At 61.1% G+C, this 24826-nt stretch overlaps 3 protein-coding genes across 5 annotated transcripts in view; all 3 read left to right on the forward strand.

The window, feature by feature from the left end:
* Window positions 1-24826, forward strand: part of RTEL1 (regulator of telomere elongation helicase 1) — a 363295-nt gene that overhangs the window by 107038 nt on the left and 231431 nt on the right. The window lies entirely within an intron of this gene.
* RAD21L1 (RAD21 cohesin complex component like 1) overlaps window positions 1-24826 on the forward strand; it is a 96418-nt gene that overhangs the window by 59205 nt on the left and 12387 nt on the right. The gene's annotated exons all lie outside the window — the stretch shown is intronic.
* PSMF1 (proteasome inhibitor subunit 1) lies at window positions 10159-15114 on the forward strand. Its single transcript, XM_061361376.1, has 7 exons — window positions 10159-10365; window positions 10993-11145; window positions 11461-11543; window positions 11807-11986; window positions 12872-12925; window positions 14624-14782; window positions 14883-15114. The coding sequence occupies exons 1-7, from the start codon at window positions 10237-10239 to the stop codon at window positions 14932-14934; spliced, it is 810 nt and encodes a 269-aa protein (XP_061217360.1). The 5' UTR covers window positions 10159-10236; the 3' UTR covers window positions 14935-15114.

Consider the following 24826-nt stretch of genomic DNA (forward strand, 5'->3'; position numbering starts at 1 on the left):
CATGACTCTCACCGGCTGGAATTCAGCAGAACAAAGGCTTTGGGCAGGATCCTGCTCCTGGATGGGGACATTCCCCCCTGGCAGCCGCAGAGCCTTCGTGGCACCGGTACCCATGGCCCTGCATGTGTCTGGCTGCAGCCGTGGCTCCCCGTGCCTGTGCCACTGGTGAGGATGCCTTGAGCACTGCCAGGGATGGGGCAGCCACAGCTTCTCTGGGCACCCTGTGCCAGCGCCTCAGCACCCTCACAGGGAACAGCTTCTGCCTTGTATCTTGCTGGTCTCCACCATGGTTCCTGCTGAAATCAGACCCTTAACAGCAAATGCAACCCCCATGGACCTGCTGCAGCAGGATGTGATTTGTACCATGAGCAAAGCTGATGGCTCCTCTGTCCCTGCTCACCCTGGCCAAAGCTGCAGGGCTGTGCTCATGCTCTGGACAGCAAGCCAGAAGGAAATGGTGAGTCCTAAGGGCTGCCTATGAGCTCGTCCTTTGATGGACCCTTGCGTGGGCACAGGGATGGGAAAGAACTCAGTGAATGTCCCCAGGCATGGAAGTGCATCCTGCCCCATCCACAGGAACCTTTGGGTCTCCTATAGACACATGGGTCCCTCCTCACCCTCCCAACCACATGCTCCATCCTCACCCCACTGCCAGCTCCTGGTCCCCATATCCACCATAACCGGGGCTTTGGGTCTCCTACGGACACTTGGGTCCCTCCTCACCCTCCCAACCTCATGCTCCATCCTCACCCCATTGCCAGATCCTGGTCCCCATATCCACCGGAATGAGGGCTTTGGTTTTCCTATAGGCACATGGGTCCCTCCTCACCCTTCCAACCTCATCCTCCATCCTCACCCCACTGCCAGCTCCTGGTCCCCATATAAACTGGAACCAGGGCTTTGGGTCTCCTATAGGCACATGGGTCCCTCCTCACCCTCCCAACCTCATGCTCCATCCTCACCCCATTGCCAGCTCCTGGTCCCTGTATCCATCAGGCACTGCTCCACATCCCTTCCCTCTGCCCACCCTGGAGACACGGTGCTGCCAGGGCCCATGTGGCCCATGGTGACCAGCCCGGCAGTGGCTGCCATTGCCCCAGGGCTGGCTCCTGTGTGTGTCCCAGTCACTTGAAAGGCCTCTCCCAGAATTAATACCAGGAGGGACACAAACATTAATATTGCTGAAGTGAAAATAAAGTGATAATTGCATGGAGCTGGCACTCAGGGAGCTCATTACCACCGCTGGCTGCTGACGCCCAGGAGCGCCAGAAACCACCCTCAATCTGGGAGAGCACCATGGAGAAGAACAAGAAGGGAAAAGCAGGAATTGGCAAGAGCAAACCCCTGTATTAACTGAACCCCAGGGGTCGGTGGTGTGGTGATGCACAGGGCCGGTCCCAGGCTGTGTTTGCCTTTAGAAGGGTTTAACCAGCGCAGAAGGGATGTGGTACCCACAGGTTGTTTCCCCCATTGCAGGCAAAGCCATGGAGAAAAATGTTCCCCTCCTTTTGCTGTTTTTTTCAGTGTTTTATATCCTGTTTATGCCACCAACAAATTGAATTTTCAGGAGCTGGAACAAGGACAGTCTGAGCTGTTTAAATCGCTGTCGGCTTGCGGGCAGCTCCCTCTTGAAGTACACAGAGAGGTTCAGCATTGCCATCACCACCAAACCACAGCAGCAGGAGGAAGAAGAGGTCAGGGTGGGCGAATGGAGCAGGAGCACTGCCAGGGGTGGTGCCAGTGGGACCAAAGCTACCCTGAGCTTCACACCAGCCCCAGAGCATCCCTGCTGCTATAGCTGAAGGATGGATGCAGGGCACAGTACCCGGCCGCCCGTGCCCACAGCCGGGCATGGAGCCGCTGCGGCAACCTCTGGCTCATGGAAAGAATTCTTCCATGAATTTGAGCGAATTTGAGCAAAAAAAATAAATAGATTAAATGAAGGAAATTGATCAAAAAAGTGATGGAAAAATGTATGCTGTGCAAGCAGCAAAAGTGCTTTTCCAAATGGCCCCGGCCTGCACGCACCCTGGTGCTCTCTGCTGCCCACAGCATCTGGGGTATTCACAGCTCCTCACCCAAGGGGACAGCTCGGTCCCAGCAGGGAGGACACGGACACGGTGCCTTCAGCTCAGCTGCTCCGTCCATCCCTGCTCTTCTGGGGCCACCCTCATGGTGGTGAAGGGCCAGCACCATCCTGCAGGGAGAGCATCCCTCCTGCCGTGCCCCAGCCTTGGCCATCCCAACAACCTTGAGTTCCAACTCAACCAACTGGACATGGCTGCGACCACAAACAGGATTTGATTTGACTTTTGCTTTTATGTGTTTCTTTCCTTGAGAACAAACAAAGGGAACTCACATTTCCCATCCATGTGAATGGTGTTTGCAGGGACAGCGATGCTGAGGGTCCTGCGGCCTGGAAAAGCCAAAGGAGTGACAACGAGGGACCAGGAGGGGTCTGGCAGAGGTGACCTGGCCAAGGAGACTGAGCCCTTGGAAAGGCTGCGGCTCCCTAAGGCGGGATGCTGGGAAGGGGCAGGATGGCACGGCAGGAGCAGGGCTCGATCCAGGGTCTGGCTGCCTCAGCAAAGAGGTCGCAGCTTTTAGCCAAGGCTTCAGGAAGGAATTTCAGCAAGCTCTTGCTCTGGCCTCTCCTTGCTGAGCTGATCAAGAGCTGGGCTCTGCTCTGCAATCCGCTCCCTTCCTTGGGCCAAGCTCTCCTGTGGGGTCAGAGGAGCTCAACTGAGCTGAACTGAGCTCCACTGGGGTGCGGAGGGGGTCTGCATGGGCAGAGGGATGTGGTGGGCAGGTCAGGACTTGCATCCCTTTATCCACGCATACCCACCTCCCTGCATCTCTGTGTTCCTGCTCCCTGCATCTCTGTGTTCCTGCTCCCTGCATCTCTGTGTTCCTGCTCCCTGCATCTCTGTGTTCCTGCTCCCTGCATCTCTGTGTTCCTGCTCCCTGCATCTCTGCGTTCCTGCTCCCTGCATCTCTGTATTTCCACCTCCCTGCATCGCTGTGTTCCTGCTCCCTGCACCTGTATTCTCACATCCCTGCATCCCAACACCTTAGCATCCTCACATCCCTGCTTTCCTGCATCCCTACGTCTCTGCCTCCCTGCAGCCCTGGAAAGCTGTGCTGCTCCTGACTTATCCAAACACTTTCTGCTCTACTTCCCAGCTGGATGATGCTGCTGGTTCCCTGGTAGCATCCCACTGCACTGGACACCTTCCCTGTGTGCAGCCCTGGCACCTCCTTGCCCTCACAGTTACGCATTCACTGAATCCTTCCTTTTCCTTGTTATTAATGGACAAATCCTGTCACACAATTCCCTTCCACATCACCCGCATCGGCTCCCATTGGGCTGGAGGAGCCCAGCAGCTCCCACCCTCTGCTGCGCTGTGCCAAGAGGCACCAACCAGCCTCAGCTCCCCAGGGCCCTGTGCATAAGGAAGGGGAGTCCTTGTCCCTGGTCCCTCGAGCCCTGGGATGCTGCTGCCCTGCTTTGAGCTTCCCACAGCTCCATCCCTGCTGCTGCCGAGCACCCAGAGCCCCTTGGGGGGGGTGTCCTGCAGCCTTCATCCAGACCTTCACCAGACGCTGGCACAGCCCCAGCACCCTGCAGAGGGGAAGCCACATCAGAGGGAGCCGGGTGGCAGCGTGCGAGGGGTCCCGTGTTGGCAGTGCCATGGGCACGGGCACGGCAAGCCCGGAGCAGCGGAGGCAGGAAGCCATCGGCTGCCATCCCCATCCCTGGCGCGGGGCCCTCCGGCAGGGGCAGCCGCCGGGTGGAGCGGAGCAGCGGTGTCCGTGCACGGCCAGTTCCCAATCCGCAGCAGCCGGAGACAATGCCGATGACAGTGGTGGGGATAAAGGGATGAGAAATGTGTCTGCGATTTCAATGGGCTGGAAACAGCCAGCGCAGGGCACGGAGGGAGCCTCCCGGCCCCGCATTGCAGTGACGCCCGGCATCCCGGCAGGGAAAGGGGTCCCTAATGCTTCCAAGATGTGGAGCCGTTCGGGGCCCAGCCTGGCTTTCTGCAGCAGCCTCACCTCAGGGATAACTGGGAAGATTATCCCGTTAGAAACGGCTTGCAGGGGAGGGATGCTCCTGAGAGCACGTCCTTGGGATGTCACATCTGCACCAAGCAATTGCTCCGGGTTGCAAACACAGGCAGGGGGTTGGTGGAGCTCCATGGCCTCGTGCAAGGGATCTTTGCCCCGGTCCATCACTGGGAGCAATGGAAAGGGAAAGGCTGGGGCAGTGCTGAGCTGGTGACAGGTCCTGCTTTGGCACCAGTTCCTGGTGTGCAGCAGGACCAGGATGGAGCTGGAGGGGATGAACTGTGCCAGACCATTGCTGGCGCCTGCGATAACAGAGGCAGCAGCGCCCGGTCCCCTTCCCAGGCCCTTTCCCCTTCATTCCCTGGGATTTTGTCCTACATAATTTTATTTTTCCTTAATTTAAAATTTTTCATAGCCTTTTAAACACTGCAAACATTTAATACAAAGGAAATTAAAAAACCCAGAGGAACGATTTGCAAAATCATTTCACAATCCGTACATATCCCTCAGCAAATTTAATTTGCAGGGAATAAAGAACAAAATATGACAAAAAAGGGCTTCTAAATAGCCCCTAATGCTTTACATGTGTAAGTGCGACTGCGGCGCCTGTGTGCAGGCTCCCGGCAGAGGTGGGTGGTGTGGGGCTGGGAACCAGGTTCTGCCACCATCAGCTGGTCCCACTAGGATGGATTTTGCTGCCCTGAGAACACTCCATGAACCCCAGGTGAGTTCCAGCTCCGGTGGCAATGCTGAGAGCGTGTCATAGGATCAGGGAATGGTTTGGGTTGAAGGGACCTTAAAGCTCCTCCAGCTCCAACCCCTGCCATGGGCAGGGACCCCTTCCACTGGAGCAGCTTGCTCCAAGCCCCTGTGTCCAACCTGGCCTTGAGCACTGCCAGGGATGGGGCAGCCACAGCTTCTCTGGGCACCCTGTGCCAGCGCCTCAGCACCCTCACAGGGAAGAGCTTCTGCCTCAGAGCTCAGCTCAGTCTCCCCTCGGGCAGGTTCAAGCTATTCCCCTTGTCCTGTCCCTACATCCCTTGTCCCAAGCCCCTCTAAAGGTTTCACAGGAGCCACCAGCTGAGGTCTCAGTAGCACAGGGATAAGGGGGTTCACTGCAGCCCCCACCTCCCTGCTCCCCAACACCACCCAACCCCACAAGGGCATCTCCATCCCCATGTGTTCTTTGTGCAGTTTGTGGCCCTGCCTCTCCCCCTTGGCTTTTTTCCCTTTCATTTAATAAACCTGGCACCTGGAGGAGACTTTCCCCATTAAACACCCGGCCCCATAGCAGTGACTTTCATTTTGGGTCTTAATTAACCCACTGGAAAAAATGTCAGCTATTACCTACATGGGCATGTGCTACCGCAGGCGGCAGTGGCAGGAGGTGCTAGCCCGGCACCATGAGCACAGTCCTTGTGCCCTCAGGAGGGGTAAATGCCTGGAAGCACAGACTGCAACAGGAGAAAAACCCACCCTGTGATGGGAATCTGCTGCCTCCACCCCTCCCCAGCAGAGCGTGGGGTCTCTGGGCTGCAGGTCACTGCTACCTGTGCACCCCAATGGCTCTTTCCTGGCTGCATCCGTGATGCTGAGGTATTGGTGGTCTCACAGCGAGCACTGGAGTGGAGCCGGAGCAGGGCACAGACCTGTTTTGGGGTGTAGGATGGGGCTGTGCAGGGTGGGTCACAGGGCAGAGCCCCCCAGCCATTTGCTAGTGGGCAAATAGAGGGTATCTGGGTGTGTTGCACCCAAACGCACCACAGCACTGCTCCAGAAGGATCTGGGCTCTCTCCTTTACCCACACCCCCCATCCCCAATGGATAACCACGGCCCAGCCCTCCATGTCCCGACCCCAAATCCCCCCTCGCCATCCCCATGCAGCACATCAGGTTGGTTGCAAAGGGGCTATTTGCCACCAGTTCCTCCAAAGGAAGGCGAGCGCATCCCCACCAGCGCTGCGCCAGGATGCTGGTACCCCCCGAGAACACTGCCTCATCCCATCCCTGCGTGTCTGCCATGGGCAGAAACACCGGGGAGTGCAAGAGACGTCCAGAAACCAATGCACCGTCTGCAGCAGCACAGGGGCAGCAGAATGGGGGAAGCGCCTGCCATGTGTCATGGGAGGAACTGCAGAGGCAAGAGCTGTGTGAGCATAGCGGTAGCAGCCTGCGGCTCCCCCGGCTCCGTGCAGCCGCTCCAGTGCTCCAGGACAGGCTCGGGTTGGGACTTGGCTCTGCATCCGTGTGCGATGACGCCTCCTCTCCCTCATCGCACCGAGGGGATGGTGCTCCCAGCTCAAGGATGCTGTGATGGGATCTCTGCAGCCGATGTGACCCAGGGCATCTTTGCGCTGTACCTGGGGCAGGGAGCATTGCTGCACCCCGGCGGGCAGGGAGTGCAGGCAGCAGCTCACGGGCAGGGCGCTGCCGTCTGGGTGCTGGGGCGGCCCCGGCAGCCAGCTGGTCCCCGCTTTGATGTGGAGTCCCTACAATGCAACCGGCTCGGGCTGCAGGCTGCGGCGGGGGTGAAGCAAGCGTGATTGATGGGCTTGTTTTGTTCCTCCACGCCTGCCCCGGACCGTTCACATCTGAGGTCCTCCAAGAGGAAAGGGGGGGGGATGGCAGCATCCACACAGGCTGCAGGGATGGTGGTGGTCAGGGGACCAGGTTTGAGCCTCAGTTTCCCTCACTCCTACCCCTTAGGAAGGTGGTGATGCCTCTGGATGAAACTTCATGAAACCCATGAAACTACCCCTTGTTGTTCCCAGTCATAGAATGGTTCGGGTTGGAAAGCACCCGAAGATCATCCAGTTCCAACCCCCTGCCGTGAGCAGGGACATTGCATTGGACACCCCCTGACCTAAGGCAGCAACGGGAGCGCAGGAGCCCCGCCAAGGATGAAGCTCATTGGGACTCGAGCGCTTTGACCTCCCAAATATTGCATCCAGCTCCATGCAGCTGATGAGTCACGGCTGTGTTTGCGACCGCGCTCCCTGCGAGCAAGGTTTCCACCGCAGAGCTAACAGGCTCACTGGGGTTCTGCGCTTCCTCATCACTTCAAACCCTATTGGCAGCCTCCCTCCAACAGGGATTATTGCTGCTCGGAGCAGCACTCGAGCGTGTTGGGATCCTGAAAGCGCTAATTGACTTTCCGTTTGGCCTCGCTGCTGGGAGCTTGCTCTTTTCGCAGCCCCAGTCCCTCCTCCTGCTACTGCACTGAACCCGCCCGCATGTGGTTTGCATTTCTTTCCCAGAGAAAAACCCTCTTTCTCCTGCCTTGGTGTCGTCTTTCCCTGGAATTCAATTTGGGAGAAGCGAAGAGGAGGCCAAATGCTCATGGAGCGGCTGCCTCCCCTCTCAAGGCAGTGGCAGCACCCCAATGAATGCAAGGGGGGAAGCCCGTTCCAGGAGGCACCGATGCTCTGTCCCACCCAGCGCATGGTGATTTCGGTCGGCCTCAGGTGGCTCCTCACATGCCAGGACCCCCAGGCTGCTCAGCAGAGCATGGAGGAAGCTGTTCCAGCTCCAGCTCTCCCTCTGTGCAGTGGGGGATCCCTTCCTTCCATGTGTCTGCGTGCTGGGAATGCGCTGCCTGCACAGAGTGGTGCGGGCAGCCCGGTAGGAAACACCTCCAGCATCCAGCGCTGCTCACCCACAGTGAGGTGATGCTCGTGGAGTTCCACATCCATGGGGAAGGAGCAGCAGCGAGCTGAGGGATGATGCTTTCCAAGAGCAGCAGCCTGCAGCACCAGGGATCATCCACGGCCCCTCTTCTGCCTTCCCTGCATGCCCCAGACCACCCAGCACGGGGGCTGAGCCCATTGCCCCATCCATGCTGGCCGCCATTCCCAGTACGAAGGGCTCGCGGGCTGCCAGCGGGGCGGGCGATTGGGAAATCTGTTTCCTCTTGTGCTCATTACAACACCGCAGTGGGCGCATCCACCGGGAGCAGTGAGGCAGCGGGAAAGTATGAAGGTCAGGGGAGGCTGCGGTTTGTGTGACGGAGGTGACCCCAGATGAGGCATCCCCCTACCTGCTCCGAGCACCACCGCCCTCCCATGGGACTTCTCCATGGGATTTGTGGCCACATGGATCCTGTTCCTGGGTGAAAGGAGGAAAAGAGCCACGTGCTGCTTCCCCTGTACTCCAATGGGCAGGGGGCTTGGTGCAAGAGCTGGGCACCCATCCCCATGGACACGTGCAAGGCGCTGGGGCGCTGGTGGCCATGGGGGCTTCGCTCAGCTCTCATAGCATCACTGCTGCTCCGGCTTTGCTGCAGTAAACCACAAAGAGGACACCAGCACAAGGTGCCCGGCAGCCGACACGACGCGCTTGCCTCGCAGCACGAACGAGCTCTGCAATCCCCATCACCTCCCTAATGACCCGGCCACCGCATCCCAGCCGGGGCTGTGCCCTCCGCTGCCTCCCACGTAGCTCGCAGGCCCCTGACTCCCATTGAGGGAGCTGCTTTCATGTGGCCATTGGGTTTCATCACCGAGGAGCCACCGGGTGAGGGAGGTGCTGGGGCCAGCGGGGAGCAGGCAGTGCAGGCAGCAGGGAGGCAGCTTTGGTGCAGCAGCAGCCAGCACCGGGGCTGCGGGCTCAGGTACAGCAGAGAGGCCACGGTGAGGGGATGCGTGGACACATCCTGCTTTACCCCGTTCTGTGCCTTCAGAGGCTCAGGCCAAAATTCACTGGTGATGAATGAAGGGGTGATGAGGGCTCAGGACAAGCTGGTGGTTGGATGGCAGCGTGTGCTGATGGGCGAGAGGGTGGATGGCAGCAAGCTGGATGGCAAGCAGGCTCGGTAAGCACTCGGCACAGCTTCTGTGTGATTCCTGATGCCCACGGAGGCTCCCGTGGTCGCCAATCCCAAACACCCACACGCTCCTGCACCTGCAGCAGCCCCGCGGGCAGGAGAAGCCCGTTTGCAGCGCTGGGATGCAGGGTTTGGGGCCAGGTTTCTGGAGGGAGCCCCACGCTTGCACATCCTCAGGAAGGGGCATCTGAAGGCAGCTCCCGGCCCCTGCATCGGCTCCCCCTAGGCCTGGGCTGTGCTGGGGAAGGGAAACGTGGATGCAAACGTGGAAACAAACGTGGATGCCGGCAAAGGTGCAGCCGCGGCCGCAGCGGCCGGGAGCGAGCCCTGGGGCGGGTGCCCCGCGTTCTGCTGTGAATCACAAGCCCAGCGCCGGAGGAGCTGGGGCTCAGGCATTTCCTGCTGCTCCCCTCGCACATCCCCGTCCCACGCCTCCCGTGCTGAAATCCCGGCCTTGGGAAAGCCAGCGGCACCCTGCGTGCTGCTCCCTGCCTGTTCATCCCTGCCTGCTCATCCCTGCCTCCTGATCCCTGCATCCTGACCCTGCCTCCTGTTCCCTTCCTGCTCATCCCTGCCTGCTCATCCCTGGCTCCTGATCCCTGCCTCCTGATCACTGCCTGCTCATCCGTGCCTCCTGATCCCTGCCTCCTGCTCCCTTCCTGCTCATCCCTTCCTGCTGATCCCTGCCTGCCGATCCATGCGTGTTGCTCCCTGCCTGCTCATCCCTGCCTGCTCATCCCTGCCTGCTCATCCCTTCCTGCTGACCCCTGCCCGCTGATCCCTGCATCCTGACCCCTGCCTCCTGCTCCCTTCCTGCTCACCCCTGCCTGCCTCACTCAGCTCCCCAGCCGTGGCCACCTTCCTGCTGTTCAGCACCAGCGGCTGCACGGGTTCATTAAGTGACCATGATGAAGTCAAGGCGAGCATCCCCGCGGACCAGCACTGGGCAGGCGGCAGATGAGGCCGGTGTTACCCAGCCCCAGCCTCCTGCCAGGCCTCAGTCTCTGTGCGGGGAAATGAGCCCCCTTTCAGCGGCAATTTAACACCATTGAGGGGTCACAAGGCTGCAGCGCACAGAAAGCAGTGGGAGGGAGGAAACAAACCCATCGCTGGGGTGCTTTAGGCCTTATGGCCCCGGGGGCAGGCTCGCTATGGCAGCACACACGTTTATAACCCCCAACGCGTTTATAGCTGCGGAACGAGGAGGAGACCCCGACCTCCACTGGGACATCCCCGCTCGGCCCCGAGGGAGGCGGACCCGGGCCTTGCGCAGGGGACGGGGGCCCTCTAGTGAGGGCCGGCCCCGCTCCGCCCCGCTCGCGGCTCCCAACCGGGCCCGGCGCGGCCATGGCGGGGCTGGAGCTGCTCTACGCCTCGGCCAGAGCCGCCATCTCCCGCCCGCAGGACGCGCTGCTCTGCGGCGTCCACTGGGAGCTGGTCCGGCACGGCTACCGCTGCCTCGGCGCCGGCGACCAGGTAGGGCCGCCCCCGCCGGGTAGGCCGCGGGTGATCCCCGGCCTTTCCTAGCGCCGTTCGCCGGCGCCGCGCGGCCCAGCCCGGCGGCCGCTGCCGGAGGTGGTGGGGGGGGTGTTCGTGGGGAGTGCGGCGCCGCGGGTACCCGGGACCCGTGCGGGGTCTGAGGGGCCTCAGTGGTGCTGGGGGCTGAGGGGGTCCCGGTGCTGGGGAGGTCCTGGAGATAACGGGGTCGGGGTGGTGCTGGGGGAGCTTGGTGCTGAGGGGGGAGCCCCATAACCGAAAGGGGGTTCAGTGCAGTGCTGGGGATGGAATGTGGCACCCGGTGGGGTCCCAGTGCTGGGGGGGGCTGGTGTTATAGCAGGAAAGGGGCCAGTGTGGTGCAGGTGCCTTGTTGCCTTCTCCTGCTCAGCAAAGGCTGGTTCTGGTTCTGTCCCTCCTGTTCCAGCACAGGGAGGCTGGCAGGAAGGCAGGGCCAGCCCATAGGAACTAAAGGCCTGTTCCTGCTGTTAAAACCTGGCGGGCTCCAAGAGATCCCCTCCTGTGAAGCCAGAACAGATCCCCCTGCTGAGCCCTGCACTGTGCTGGGCTCTTGGGCAGGCTCTCAGCAGCTCCTCTCTTCTATTGCAGCCAGGTCCTGATGAAAGGAAGTCGGAGCTGTTGCCTGCTGGCTGGGAAGCCAACAAGGAGCTGTACACCCTGCGCTACAAGTCCACGGACGATGCCCGTGAGCTGCTGCTGAAAGCCATCATGGTGGAGGACAGCATGATCCTCAACGCCATGGTGAGCACCCGCGGTTCGGGGTCCTTGGGGAGCAGCGGCTGCAAACAACAGCAGGGGCTGTTCCTGTGGTTGTTATTTGCTGTCCCTTGCAGTGGTGTTTGTCCCTCGGGAGGGAGCAGACGCAGAGGGTGTTAGTGGTTGCTGGTGTGGCAGCGGATGTGGCGCAGTGTGGTGCTGGTCAAGCACATCAGGGCAGCGATGCAGTTTGCTTTGCTCTGGCCCAGGAGCTGCTCCTTTTCTGCCCCTTTCCCAGCCCAGGGCTCATTCCCAGCTCTGCCGAGCTGCTCACTCTGTGCTTTCCCTGTCTTTTGCCAGGACAAAGGTTCTCAGAAGGTGGCGGATGTGACCTTGGCAGTGGCCGACTACATCGACCCAGAGCACCTGCAGGATTTCCACAGGTAATCTCCATCCCCTGGTATTATCCTGCAGGAGAAATGTCCCGCAGCGTGGGGAGGGGGCAGAGGCAGGGTTAGGAGGAGCCTGGAGGGCTTTTCTCCCCAGTACAAACCCAGGGGCAGGCCAGCCAGCCCTGCAGTGCAGGCAGAGCTCCCTCCCCTGCCTCCCTCTGTGCTGCTGGCAGGGACAGTGGGGCCATGGGCTAACCCAGCCCAGCTCTTTTGTTCCCGGAGCACTACCAGGCTGTCCTGCCTCCTCCCTGCAGGGTGTACAAGAACACGGAGGAGCTGAGGACCAGGATTGCTTCGGGCATCATCGCTCCCCTTGGGGCCCCCACAGAAAAGGCCAAGAAGGAGCCTGAGAAGAAGGATCCTGACTCACCCCGGGATTACGACCCCCTCAGGATCCCTCCCCATCACCCAGCAGGAATGAGAGCCCCGAGCCGGTGAGCGAGGAACGTGCGGCTCCTGATGGTCCTGTGTTAGATGGGAGATGGTCCTGGCGCAGCTCTGCAAACCGCACCTCTGCTCCCTGGTCTGCACATGTGGGATGGGGAGCGTCCAGATGGTTTCAGCCCTGTTGGCTCAATGCTCCCCCTGCAAGTTGTAGTCCCCTTTGGCTGGAAGTCAGAATCCCAAGGGTTGGAAGGGACCTCAAAAGATCATCTAGTCCAACCCGCCTGCAAGAGCAGGGTAACCTAGAGTACATCACACAGGAACGTGTGCAGGCAGGCCTTGAATATCTCCAACATAGGAGACTCCACAACCCCCCTGGGCAACCTGTTCCAGTGCTCTGCCATCTCCTGGGGACCATCCGTGGCTTCTCCCCTGCATGTCACCTCTTGCTGTTGTCACCCCAGTGCTGTGTGCTGGTGCTCAGGGTGAAGGATGCTCCTTGAGGGGGAGGCCCGGGCAGACAGGCTGGAGCTGGGCACGGCTCTGACACCACGGTATTGGCACATAGGATTGGCAAGGCGAGGTGCCAGCTGGCTGCATGCTCACCGCCCCGCTGGCCTCGCGCTCCTGGAAGCAGGACTGGCATTGTGCCTCCAGATGGGATGTGCTGGAGAGCCTGACCTCAGCGCAGCCCAGCTCGGGGAGCCCCTGGCGTGGAAATTCCCAGTGTCCATAGACAGCTGCGGCCTGGAGAAGTGGGAACAGCAGGGCCCCTTCAGCTCAAGCTTCCCACACGCCTGCCACGCACACCCAGCTGCACCCTGGAGCAGGGAATGCTGTGTCCAGGGCGCGGGGTGGCTCCCAGTGCCTGCTCACGCTGGGTCAGGCTGGTTCCAGTCCCTCCACTGACGGTCTCATTGTGTTCTGTGTTTCAGGCCTTCCCCCTTGAGCCCCTTTGCTGTTGGTGGGGAAGATCTGGACCCTTTAGGGTGAGTATGGTTGGGTGAGGTTGTGCTTTGGGTGCGTGGGGAGCTCTGCCCTTGGGGTTTGGGGCTTGGAGCCCTTTGGCACAGCTGAAGGCCGCCTGGCTCAGGCATCTGGTGAATTGTCTCTTCAGTGCAGATGGCGATGGGGCAGTTCCTGAGTACAAATTGCAAGGGACCAATTGACGGTTGCTAAAGCTCAATATGGTTCTAATATCGTAATAAGATCCCGTCCCTTGCATACATGATAGGTTGCAGTCTGTGTCTGTTTAATAATCAGCTTGTATTCATTTAACACACAGTAATTCCTCCAGTAAATCAAAGCTGAATACATCATTAAGGGAATGTAAGCCCCTAATTTAAAATGGTACCAGCTGCTGTGTCTACAGCCCAGCAGTCTGCAGAAGGGGAGGCTTAAAGCTGAGCCCACAGGTCCTGGTTGCGAGCCTCTTCACAGATACATCCCTCAGTCTCTGGTGTGCTCAGGCAAGGAGAGCCTCTCATCTTCCATTCCACTTAAAAGCCAGACAAAAAGACAGCCCTTGGTGTTGCTGCAGTGTGTCCTATGGCCCAAGGGTGTCCTTGCAACCACTCTCCTGTGGGAATGGCGTTTTTCCCCTCTTGCAAGACTTGGTTTTCCATGGGTTTGGTTGGGGAAGAGCCAGCTAAAAACATCCTGCGTGGAAGGAGAGGCCTGGAGCCTGGGTGGCTGCAGGGAGACCTGAGAGCACGGGGAGGGGGGATCGGGGTGGGGGGGTGCCTGCCCTTCCTCAGAAGTTCTGGTGTAAATGGAAGCAGATTTGGGCACTGGCACCTGCCAGCGTGGTGCTGGAGACCCAGCCTGCAGGCAGAGGCTGGTGGGGCCGGGCTGGCCCTGGGGGTGCTCTGGGCAGCCAGCCTGGCCTAATGGAACTCATTAGCACCATTGTTAATGACTGTATGATGGCAGCGGCGTCCAGAGGCTCCAGCTGAGCTTGCACAAAGCCGGCCGACACCCTGGGCACCAAATGACTTCCAGGCAGTGCTTTGGGGGAGCCCTGGCTCTTGTGGCACTGCACAGGGCAGGATGTGCTGCTCGGCCTGGGGAGCAGAGTGGGCACAGGCACATGGGCCAGCAGAGAGGGCCAGCAGGGCCGGCACTTCCCATAGGGAATGGGCAGCAGGTCCCTGGGACTCTGCAGCCGTTGCTGATGCCCCACATGGCTCCTTGCAGGAGCTGAGTGGGGAGAGGGAAGCTGCCTCTCTGCTTCTCGGGGTGTTTTGGCATTGGCTGTGAGGGCTGTTGTGTCTCCAGGTGGGTTTTGGGGTACTCCAGCACCATGGACCTGGGTGTTTGGTGGTACCTTGGCTTGGGCACACGCTCTGCAGCCATGAGACTCCCACCTTAGTGCGATGATGATGATGATGATTTGCATCCTGCCACTGTCCCTATGTTGTGGCGTTGTGCAGGCAGATCTGCAGGGCTGTGATAGCCCCGGGCAGGAGCAGGGTGGGATGTGTTTGGGTCCATGCCTGTCCCAGACAGCATCTCTGCGGCCCTTGTTGCAGTGGGTTAGTGCTGTTTTCCTTCCCACATGCCATGTGTCAGCTTAACCCCGTGTTGCTGTGCTCAGCATTCCTGCAGCAGAGGTTTGGCACAGGCACACGCTTTGTTCCTATCTCTGGTGCCCATCTCATCTCTTTCTCTGCCTTTCCCTTCCCCAGACGTCAGAGTGGGGGAATGATCATGGATCCTCTCCGGTCTGGCTTCCCACAGCCTGGCATTGACCCATCATCAGGCATCCCAGGCCGGCTCCCCCCGGGAGCAGTCCCACCAGGAGCCAGATTCGATCCCTTCGGTCCCTTAGGGGCTGGCAGATCCGGGTAGGTACTTGGCTATGCCTGGCATCCCCATCCTGCAGCTCCTGGCTCATCCCTGGTGCTGTGGGACCGGGCTCTCACTCTGCTCTGTGTTTCTTTCCAGGCCGGATCCCGACCACCTTCCCCCTCCAGGCTATGATGACATGTTCATGTGAGGGGTCACCCCTTGGCTCCCCATGGCTGTGACCAGAGCAGGCTCCTGGGAGCCCGGGGCACTTCCTCCAACTCGCTCCTGTTTGATGGATCTTCTCTGCTGCCTTTTCCTTCTCCCCATTTGGAGCTACATTCCCGTGTGTCAGAGCAGCCATAAAGGTTTCCCTGCGTGCAGAACAGAGGAGCAGGGAGTAGATCCATTGCTTTCCCTGCTCCTCGGAGGGTGCCCGGCTGAAGCAGTGCTGCCAGCGCAGGGTGCAGCACTTGAGAAGGGCCTGGGTGCTGTGGGGCTGCTGCTCCTCTGGGGTGGCACCGCTTTTGCTGCCGGGGTTATGTGAGTCAGTGCTGAGGGGAGAGCTGGCTTCTTGCTCTGGGGGAGCTGCAGTGGCTCTGCTAAAGGTGGGTTCTCCATGCAGAGATGGTTTCTCTCTTGCTCTATCCAAGTGAAAGGTAAGAAGCCTGAGCCACGGGGCTGAGATCAGCTTCCATGGGGCTGTGCCCACAGGTTTCAAAAGAACAAAGCCTTCAATGTGCATGAGAAGAGATATAAATTGAATTCCTGGCCCAGGGTTGTTCCCTCTCCCCCTACAGCCACGTTTTCCATTCCTGGCATGCAGGTGAAGCCTGTGCTGGACACCACACAGGGCTGGGATAGGGGCAGGAGTGCTCGGTACCCACACAAGCGGCCAGACCCAGTGTTGGTTCTCCTGGCACAGCAGAGCTCAGCCCAGCATCGGGCTGGGTTCTTGATGGGAACACACCCAGGGGCTCGCTCAGCTGCAGGATTTGCTTTGCAGAAGGGGTTTTAGAGACCATTTCCTCACCAGCAGTCCCATTGCGAGGGGCTGGTGCAGCTCTGGCTGAGCTCTGCCTTCACCACCGCTCCCCCAGGTCAGCTCCGTTGGGGGCTGCAGCCCTCCTGTGCCCTCGGGTTCCTGCAGTTCCTCCTCGGGTTTGATCTCTTGTAAGGATGCTCATGAGACAGCAATAAAAAGCTGACCCGTGTGTTGGTGCTGGCTGGGGATGCTCCCTGCTTCCCTGCCGTGTCCCAGCGCTGTGCCCAGCCTGGGCCTGCCCTCCCGAGGGGGAGCATTCAGGCTGGGAGCCTGCTTTGTGCCTTCCCCTGAGCAGCAGGGCTTTGCCAAGGTGATGTGGCCCTGTGGGGAGCACAGACTGGAGCCCAGCCCAGCCTTGGCTCTGCTGAGCTCCGTGTGGTACCTGCCTCTGTGGGGTCCTGGATGCTGTCACGCACTGCACTCGGCCCTGCTGGCAGGGGTAGAAGGGGAAGTGAGCCCTTTGTTGGTCTCTTCTCTTCCCAAAGGCATTTTCCCCTTTAAAACCCCTTTGCCTACAAATGCAGCTTCTAAAGCTGAGTTAACGGTGTGTGCAGCCCTGGGCTGGGCACGGGTAGGAGCAGGGAGGACTGGGTGTAGAAATAAGGCACTGAGGGATGCTGGAGCATCCCTTGCATTGACCCAGGGCTTGTGCATGGAGTCCTGTTCACAGAAGCTGGTTTGGGGTCTTCAGTGCCCATCTCGACCCACAGATGGGCAGCAGGTGATGCTGTGACCAGAGCTTGGGTGGGAATCAAGTGCTCGCTGAGGCCATTGCTACTGGGGCAGCCTGACCCATCCAACGCATTGCCCATGGAGAAAGAAACCCCCAACCTCGTTGAGAGAGGCTTGGGGCGAGGAAACGGCTTTGGCCTTATCAGGGGGCCCCTCTCAGCGGGAGGCGGCTGCTCTCAGCCTGCATTCATCACGTTCTGCCACCTCTGAGGCCAATTAGAGCAGGCAGAGCTGGAGCGGCTGCACGGGGCTGATAAACAGCCCTTTGTCTGCAGGCTCGGCCCCAGCGGGGCCCTGATGTGCAGCTGCGGGGCCAGGTGGGAAAGGAGAGGGGCTTCGAGGGGGTAAGTGCCTGGCATTGAGCTGAGCTTGGCATTGAGCTGTGCCCACTGCCAGTGCCCGAGCCTCAGGGCTCCCAGTGCTGCTGCATCCGCTCTCAGGAGAGGATGGATACAAGGAGGTGAGGATCCCTCTGGAGCAGAGGGCAGTGGGAACAAGACCGGCCCTGCAACTGGCTCAGCTCACACCAAAAGGCCACTGTGGAGCTGCCCAGAGCATGGCAGAGGTGGCTCCTGGGAGCCCTTGATCCCAAAGTGTAGGGGAGAGGGACCTGGGGGTCCTGGTGGACGACAGGGTGACCATGAGCCGACACTGTGCCCTTGTGGCCAAGAAGGCCAATGGCATCCTGGGGTGTATTAGAAGGGGGGTGGTTAGTAGGTCGAGAGAGGTCCTCCTTCCCCTCTACTCTGCCCTGGTGAGACCCCATCTGGAATATTGGGTCCAGTTCTGGGCCCCTCAGTTCAAGAAGGACAGGGACCTGCTGGAGAGAGTCCAGCGCAGGGCAACTGAGATGATGAAGGGAGTGGAGCATCTCCCTTATGAGGAGAGACTGAGGGAGCTGGGTCTCTATAGTTTGGAGAAGAGGAGATTGAGGGGTGACCTTATTAGTGTATATCAATATATAAAGGGGGAGTGTCCCGAGGATGGAGCCAGGCTCTTCTCAGTGGCAAACAATGATAGGACAAGGGGCAATGGGTGCAAACTGGAACACAAGAGGTTCCACTTAAACTTCTTCTCAGTGAGGGTGACGGAACACTGGACCAGGCTGCCCAGGGAGGTTGTGGAGTCTCCTTCTCTGGAGACATTCAAAACCCACCTGGATGCATTCCTGTGTAACCTTATCTAGGTGTTCCTGCTCCGCAGGGGGATTGGACTGGATGAGCTTTTGAGGTCCCTTCCAATCTCTAACATACTGGGATACTGGGATACTGTGAAACTCGTTCCTTGCTCCATCACAGGGCTGGTGGCTGGACACGGACCTCATGCTGTGGGCTTGTACCATGGTGGCTGCAGGGGCCCCATCTCCTGGCAGCAGGAGGGACCCTGGCACGGCTGCTGCTAACCCAAGTGGCAGTGGCATTAGCATGCAGGGGAGCACATCCAGCAGCACACGCCTCCGGTTATTACCATGGGGAGCATGAGGAGCGGCTGGGGCCGTGTGTGTGTGTGAGCTCCTGGCACAGGCACAAGCCTCCCTCCTCCCGCAGCCCCGCAGAGGCACTTCCAATGTCACGTTTGCAGAAAGACATTGGGTTATTGGGAATGGCTTGGGATCCCCGGAGAGCCCTTCAGGCCATCTGCCAGCCCGGCCCCGCGCTCCCAACCGCAGAGCCCTGGAGCTGCTCATTGCCCACAGATGATGCTCCATCCCCGGGATCCCGTGTACCGGAACCGTGTGGGTTGCACACATGGAAAACAAAGCAGCTCCCGTTGTACGGGACTGGGAAAGGCGCTGGGATGTTCCCTCTTTGCTAACCCAGGCACAGGCAATGATACCCCCGAACCCCTGGAGCTGAGTGGGGGGAGCTGTGGCCACCTGCCTGCCCTTGTGCTGTACCCCATGGCTGGTGCAGTGGCATTGCCATGGGGGACCCAGCCTGGTGCCTCTCACTGTGGCCATGCTGCCCATCCCCGTGGTGTCAGGGCGACCTGTGCCTGCTCTTCCCCAGGGCCCTTCCTGCCTCCTTTGGCAAAACCGGCTTCTCCCAGAGGATCCAGAAGTGGCAAGTACGGGGGTGAGGCATTTACCCATCAGGGACACTTCTGGGGTACCTTGGAGCTGCCTCTGATGCACCCATCAGCACCTTATTCCATGGGTGGGTGAAGCCCTGGATGCCCCCGCATTGAGAGGCTGCTGATCCTCATCCCACCCAGGCTGTGCAGCATCAACCCGCTTTTCCCAGCTGGATTTCCCCCACCATCCTGGAGTATATTTGATTGCTTCCTAAATACCCCCCTGCACATGAACCATCACGGGGCAGTGCCTCAAGCTGTCTGCACTGCTCTTCCTTCAGTCACAAAGGGTTGGCCAGGCCAGTGCAGGGAGGATGCCCATCGCAGCATCCGTGTCCCACCACCGCAGCCACCCTCCCATTCATTCCCAGTTCTGGAGTCCTGATGGGGAACTTCTTTAATGGCACTCCTCGACACAGCTCATTCCCCTTCAATACATCTCTGTCAGCCCAGAGGCTTCCCCCCGTCCTGCAGCTCCTCGAGGGACAGCGCAGCGATGGCAGCTCCATCCCACAGCGTGCCCTGTGCGGCCTCATGCTCTGATCCCAGGAGCATCTCTTGTGCTCAGCAGCTGTAACCTCCACCGGGGCTCAGCCTTGCCTCCTGCAGAGACCCTTTTGCCTTATGTGAAGCGACAGCATTGAGGGTTTCTCCATTGAACGGGTCTATTGTCCCCTCCAGGCTCACAAGAGAGGTGCAGAGGGAGTTCTGCCTTCCCAGGGCAGCCTCCTGCTGAACACAGGTCTCCCGGAGCACCCCCTGCACAAGAGCCTTCCTCCCCTTCCTCCATCCCCTTCCTCACTCCTGTGTCCTTATGCCCCAGGATCACCCCGCAGTGACAACCACGATGGCCTTTGCTCCCCCTGCTCTGCCTGGGCTCTTTATTGGATGCTCCAGGCTCTGCTCAAGGGTCCATGGGGAAAGGGGAACACTGGAGCACAGCCACCCACATCTCACCCCATGCGTGCCTTAATCCAGGGAAAGGTGCCTGGGTGCCAGGGCTGCGGGTGGGAGGCTCTTAGAGATGGTTTCACAGGGCCCTACATTAAATGGGGAGCATGGATGGGTGATGTGGTGATGGGGAGAGGGACGTGGGGCCCTTCACTGCAACAGGAATTGGCTGCAGAGCACCAGATGTGAAAACACGGGGCAGAGAATGAGCCCCCTGACATGAACCTGGCCCAGACAATTGCTCCCCACGTAACAGCGCCTTTCCCCTCGTGTTGGGGTGCTGGAGAGATTTGTCTCCACCTGGAAACGTTTGAAGTGAGTAAGTTATGGGCTGCTCAGAGCAAACACCCCCTTTCGTGGGCCTGCATTTCCTATGGGATAATCACTTCCCTTTGACAGCATCCCGCTTTCCACAGAACATTGTGCTTTAATGATGCTTCATGTGCGCTGCAGACAATGGCCCTTGTGATCGGCACAATGGGAACAGAACCACCACATCGCTTCCAGGCGGTGGGAATTGTCCTCTCTCCCCCTGGCAGAGCGCTGTGATTTGGAGGAGGCCGTCCTGGGGCTGCTGGTGGGAGTGGGATGCTGGGCACGGTGTGTCTGTGTGTCCTGGCCTTCATCCCACCCTCCGGACTGGGAGAGCGATGGGGTGCTGGTGGTCGCGCTTGCTGCCTCCTCCTCTCCTGCCCAGCATGGGGCAAGCACCAAATCCACACCGCAGAGTTCACAGGGAACTATTGCTACAAAGGTCACTGATGGCTGAAAATGGGGAGCTCCATCCCAGAGGAGCAGCCGGCGCTGCCCTGGATGCCGGGAAGGAGCCGGCTGCGGCTGTGGCTTCGTGTCCAGCCCATGACCAACCACGGCACTGAAATCCCACAGGTATCCCTAAGGTGCCGTTGTGCCGATGCTGGTGAGCAGGACCCCATCCAGGAAGGTGCTGGGGAGGCGAGGGGGGTGTCCAAAGGCCACATTGCCAGTGCTGGTGGTGGGGCCATGCACCCAAACCCACATCGCTCCGATGCTGCCAAGGGGATCCCCATCCAAGGAGGGTCCGGGAGGTGAGGAAAGGCGGCCGGGTGCGGGTGGAGCCTCACCGGGGGGCATCGGTGTTGGGGAGCCCCGCTCCTGCCTGCGGCTGGGGGTCCCCGGGGTGCGCTGGGTGCTAAGAGCCCGGCCCCTCGGGGGGCGGCTGCTGGGGGCTGAGCTGTGTCTCCAGCAGCGCCCGCGTCCCCTCTGCCGACACCCGCCGCAGCCGCAGCCGCACGGAGCCGTAGGTGCCCCCGGTGCGACGGGCGGCCCGTGCTCGGCGGCGGGCGGCGGCTGCGCCCAGCAGCAGGGCTGCGAGCAGGAGCCCCCCCAGCGCCAGCAGCGCCAGCCCGGCCACGGTGCAGCGGTCGAGGCGGGCCCGCAGCCGCGCCGCCCGCTCCTCCAGCCGCTCCATCTGCCGCGCCGGTACCGCCGGGTCGGGGCGCGCCGCCCGCGGCACGGCCCCCGCCAGCACCACCAGCGCCGCGCCGCCCAGCGCGCAGCACAGAGCCAGCGCCAGCCCCGGGCCCGCCGGGGACCCCCCTCCCGCTGCCGCCGCCGCCGCCGCCGCTTCCTCGCCCGGGCTCCGCAGCTCCGCCGCCCGCGGGGCCGCCATGGAGCCGCCGCCGGCCTGCGCGGGCTGAGGTGATGCGCGGTGCTCCCCGGCCCCGCCTGCAAACCGAGCCCCGGCCCGCGTTGTTCCCCCCCGCCGGGATCCCGCTCCCCCCCCCCCCCCCGGAACCGGAGCCGCACCCCCAGACCGGGCTGCCAACCCACCCGCGGGTCCCCAAACGGGGCTGCCCACCGGATACGGGTCCCCAAACCGGGCTGTCCCCCCTCCCCGCACCGCGCTGCTCCCCTTCCCTGGACCCGGCACCTGCCTCCCCGAACCGGATCGTCCCTCCCTCGGTCTCTCCCTCCCCGAGCAGCACCGCCCCGAACCGGGCACCCCGGGACCCGTTTCCCCCGTCGGGCTCTCCCTCCTCGCCGGTTCCCCGGAGCGCTCCCAACCTCCCCGGTACCCGCACCCGCCGCTCCCCGCTCCCGCTCCTCCGGTCCCCCCCCCTCCTCGCCGGGCTGCCTACCCCCGGTGCCGGCGCCGCCGGTGCCCCGAGCTGCCCGTCCCCAGGGCGCGCTCCGCCGCCGCCCGCACACGCACACACACACACACACACACACACACGTACAACGGGCTGCCCCGGGGGGCACTCACACACGCCCGCGGTACCGGCACCGGCTCTGCACCCCCTGCCCGCGATAAGGGCACCCCCCGACAGCACCGGGACCCTCCGTGGGGGCAGGATGCGTGGGGTGGGCACGGATGGAGGGGATGGAGCAGCACGGTGGGCTTTGCATAGGGGAGACCGTGGGATGCTCCCAGTGGTGCTGGGTGGGCACTCCACAAGCTGCTGTCCCCATTGGGGACCCAGGGCAGAGCTGGGGACACTCAATGCAGCCCTGAATGCAGCAGGGAGAGGTCCAGCCCAGCCAGGAGCCCCTGCAAGGATCCAGCCTGCCCCAAATCCCTGGGGATGCAGGGCTTGACCTGGGCTTGGACCATGCATGAGAGGCTCCACAGGAGCCCACGGAGGTGCTGGCTACTCAGAGCCATCCCCACTGTCCCACTGTAGTCCCACAGCACAGAGCCTCCATCACCCCACCTCTCACCAACACTGTTTATTCCATTTCTCACACAGCACCGGTGTTGGTACCCACTGCTCCCAACCCACACTGTGAGCCCCACAGCACCCACTGGCACCAGCACGTTCTGAGCTGGTTTGTTACCAGGACATGTGCTATTCCCACCTTAGGAGCGGTGCCTGCAGATGGTGGATGTAAACCCTGAGAGATTGCTGCTGAAAGCTGTCAGGAAGATTTGTCCATCACATTGACGGCCCCTTCAGCACATTCAGGTGCCTCCAGCGCCTTCACAAGCTCACCCACCATTACCCAGGGTGATGCTGGTGCTGGGTGATGAGCTCGGGGTGCAGGGGGGACCAACACCCAACGCTTCCAGTCCCTGCACTGCAGCAGGGTCGGGGGCTGTGGGGTGGGCTGGGGTCTCCCATCACTTTGTGCCATGTCACGGCAGGGCTACATGGGATTTGGTTAGTTCTGAAGTTGGCATCGCAGGCTGTGTGTGCTGCTCCCGTCCCCTCTCGCTGCCCTGTTTGGAAAGGCGGATGCTTCCCAGCACCGCATCCCTAGGGATGCATCCAGAAGTGGGCCGAGAAAAAAGCAGGATTAAAAATAACCGTGAGTGCATCCCGACACGTTAAGCACATTCCGAGAGGCTTTAGTGCCAGCCCACTCGGCGGGAAGGCAGGAGATGCTTGGAGACAAGTAGGTCACGGGACGCAGATTGTCCCGAATCAGCAGGAAAAGATGGATCTGGAGCAGGCGGGCACATGCGTGTGAACACACAGTGTGCCAGCACTGGGACTGCTACCTAGGGCATCACCAAAATCCCTGGGAACAAGGGGAACACTGCTTAGTTCCTGCATCCTGATCCCACTTGAGAGGATGCCTGCGATGGATGAGGTGAAGGGATGCGTCCTACACATGTCGCTGCCTCTGGGTCCCACATGGGAGCAGGGTGATGACCTCCACCCCAAAGCCCATTCCTGATCCCGCTGGGGGCTGGCAAAGGCTGCTCCATTCCCAGGGCTCTGGCATGCAGGGAAGGAGAGATGGAGACAACCAAGATTTATGCTGCCAGCGCAGGAGCAAAGAGAGAAGGGAGAGAGCCAAGGTCAAAGACAGCGCTGCCAAAATGCACAATGAATCTGCAGGAGCGCTGGAGGGGAGAGGCTGAGGGCTTGGAAAGGCATAGGAACAGGACAGAGGGAGGGAGCCTGGGAGATGGAGCAGTGTGGGGCTGCTGTGCCATTGCTTGGCCAAAAGGATTAAATGGGGATGGGAGAGCCAGCAAACGGGAGCCTCGTACCATGAAAGGACAGTGGGAGCAGGAATGGAAGGGCTCTGGATGCGGCTCCATCCCTTCAGACCCCTCCAGCGCACCCCTATTGCAGCACAGCCCCGGCTGCTGGTGGGGGTGACCCCGTTCCAGCCCCACCATGGGTGAGGTCTCACTCCTGCCTCCTCAGCACTCACAGCATCCCAAGCAGAGCGAACGCCCGCGGCCAGCACGGCTCAAGGTGACTCGGAGGTCGGGAGCAAGCAGCGGGGCAATGCGGGAGCCAGGACCGAAGGGGGCACGGGCAGGGAGGGAGGGAGGGAGGACCGGAGGAGCCGGGCTCATTGTGACCTCCCCTCCTAGCACTGCTGATCCCTGCTTGCCCCCTGCTGATCCCGGCTGCAGCTGCCCTGGGAGCAGGCCCTGGTGCTAATTGGGATCTGGATATCATCACCTAGCACCAGCCCGCTGGGAGAGCCCCAGCAGCAGCAGCTGCACCGGGATCCTCACTGCTCTGCCTGAACGGAAAACAAAGCGCGGAGAGCATCAGGCAGAGGGATGAGGAGCCGGTGATGCTCTGGTGGTACCGTGTAAGCGCAGACAGGCTCAGCGGTGGCTGTGGCTGATGCAGGCGGGCGGCCGAGCGCCTTCACCCTCCTCCCTGTGCACAGGGTCGGGTCCGAAGCTCTTCTTTTTGCTTCTATTTCCTTTCTTTTCTTCCTTCCGCAAACGTGCCTGGAGCCCCTGGGGAGCTGCTCGCCCGCAGGGAGGGAGATGGGAAAGCTTCCCAAGGGAGCTCTCGGAAGGGCAAGGGGGAAAGAGGCTGGGAGGAGGAGAAAGAGGGTGAAAAAGAGGGGGCGGTGGTGGAGAAGGAGAAGAGGAGGAGGAGGGAAAAGGTGGCACTGAAGATGGAGGAGGTGATGCAGGTGCATCCTGCTCCCGCCGGTGGGTGCGCGCTCCCTGCTGACCGCACAGCAATGGGGTCATTCCCAGCACCGTTCCCTGCGGGAGCGCCCCGCGGAGCCGCCGGTCCCGGGGCTGTGCCCATCGGTGCAAGGCGGGCACCACGGAGCCGGTCCCCGGGAGGGTGTCGTTCCCCCCCCACCCCGCACGGACACGCGCCCAGGGCGCGCTCCCGCCGCCGCGCGCGTTATCTCCTCCCCCCCCCCGGCCGGTTTTGGCGGGAGCGCGCAGGAGCCCCTGAGGAGGGTCCGAACCGGACGGAGCTGAGCGCCGCGGGACCGGGGTCCTCTCAGCACCCATAACCCCCCCCCCAAACCCCACCGGTGCCCACTGGGTCCCTTCAGCACCCATAAACCCCCCCAAACCCTTTGGTGCCCGCTGGGTCCC

Source organism: Neopsephotus bourkii, unplaced genomic scaffold (assembly GCF_033783945.1).
Source record: "Neopsephotus bourkii isolate Nb327-2 ecotype Australia unplaced genomic scaffold, CSIRO-AGI_Nbou_v1 NB_1060, whole genome shotgun sequence".
NCBI lineage: Eukaryota > Metazoa > Chordata > Aves > Psittaciformes > Psittacidae > Neopsephotus > Neopsephotus bourkii.

Coding starts and splice junctions, on each gene's coding strand:
- PSMF1 (XM_061361376.1), top strand. CDS start 10,237: ATGGCGGGGCTGGAGCTGCTCTACGCCTCGGCCAGAGCCGCCATCTCC. Junction 10,366..10,992: donor GCCTCGGCGCCGGCGACCAG/GTAGGGCCGCCC, acceptor CTTCTATTGCAG/CCAGGTCCTGATGAAAGGAA. Junction 11,544..11,806: donor CACCTGCAGGATTTCCACAG/GTAATCTCCATC, acceptor TCCTCCCTGCAG/GGTGTACAAGAACACGGAGG.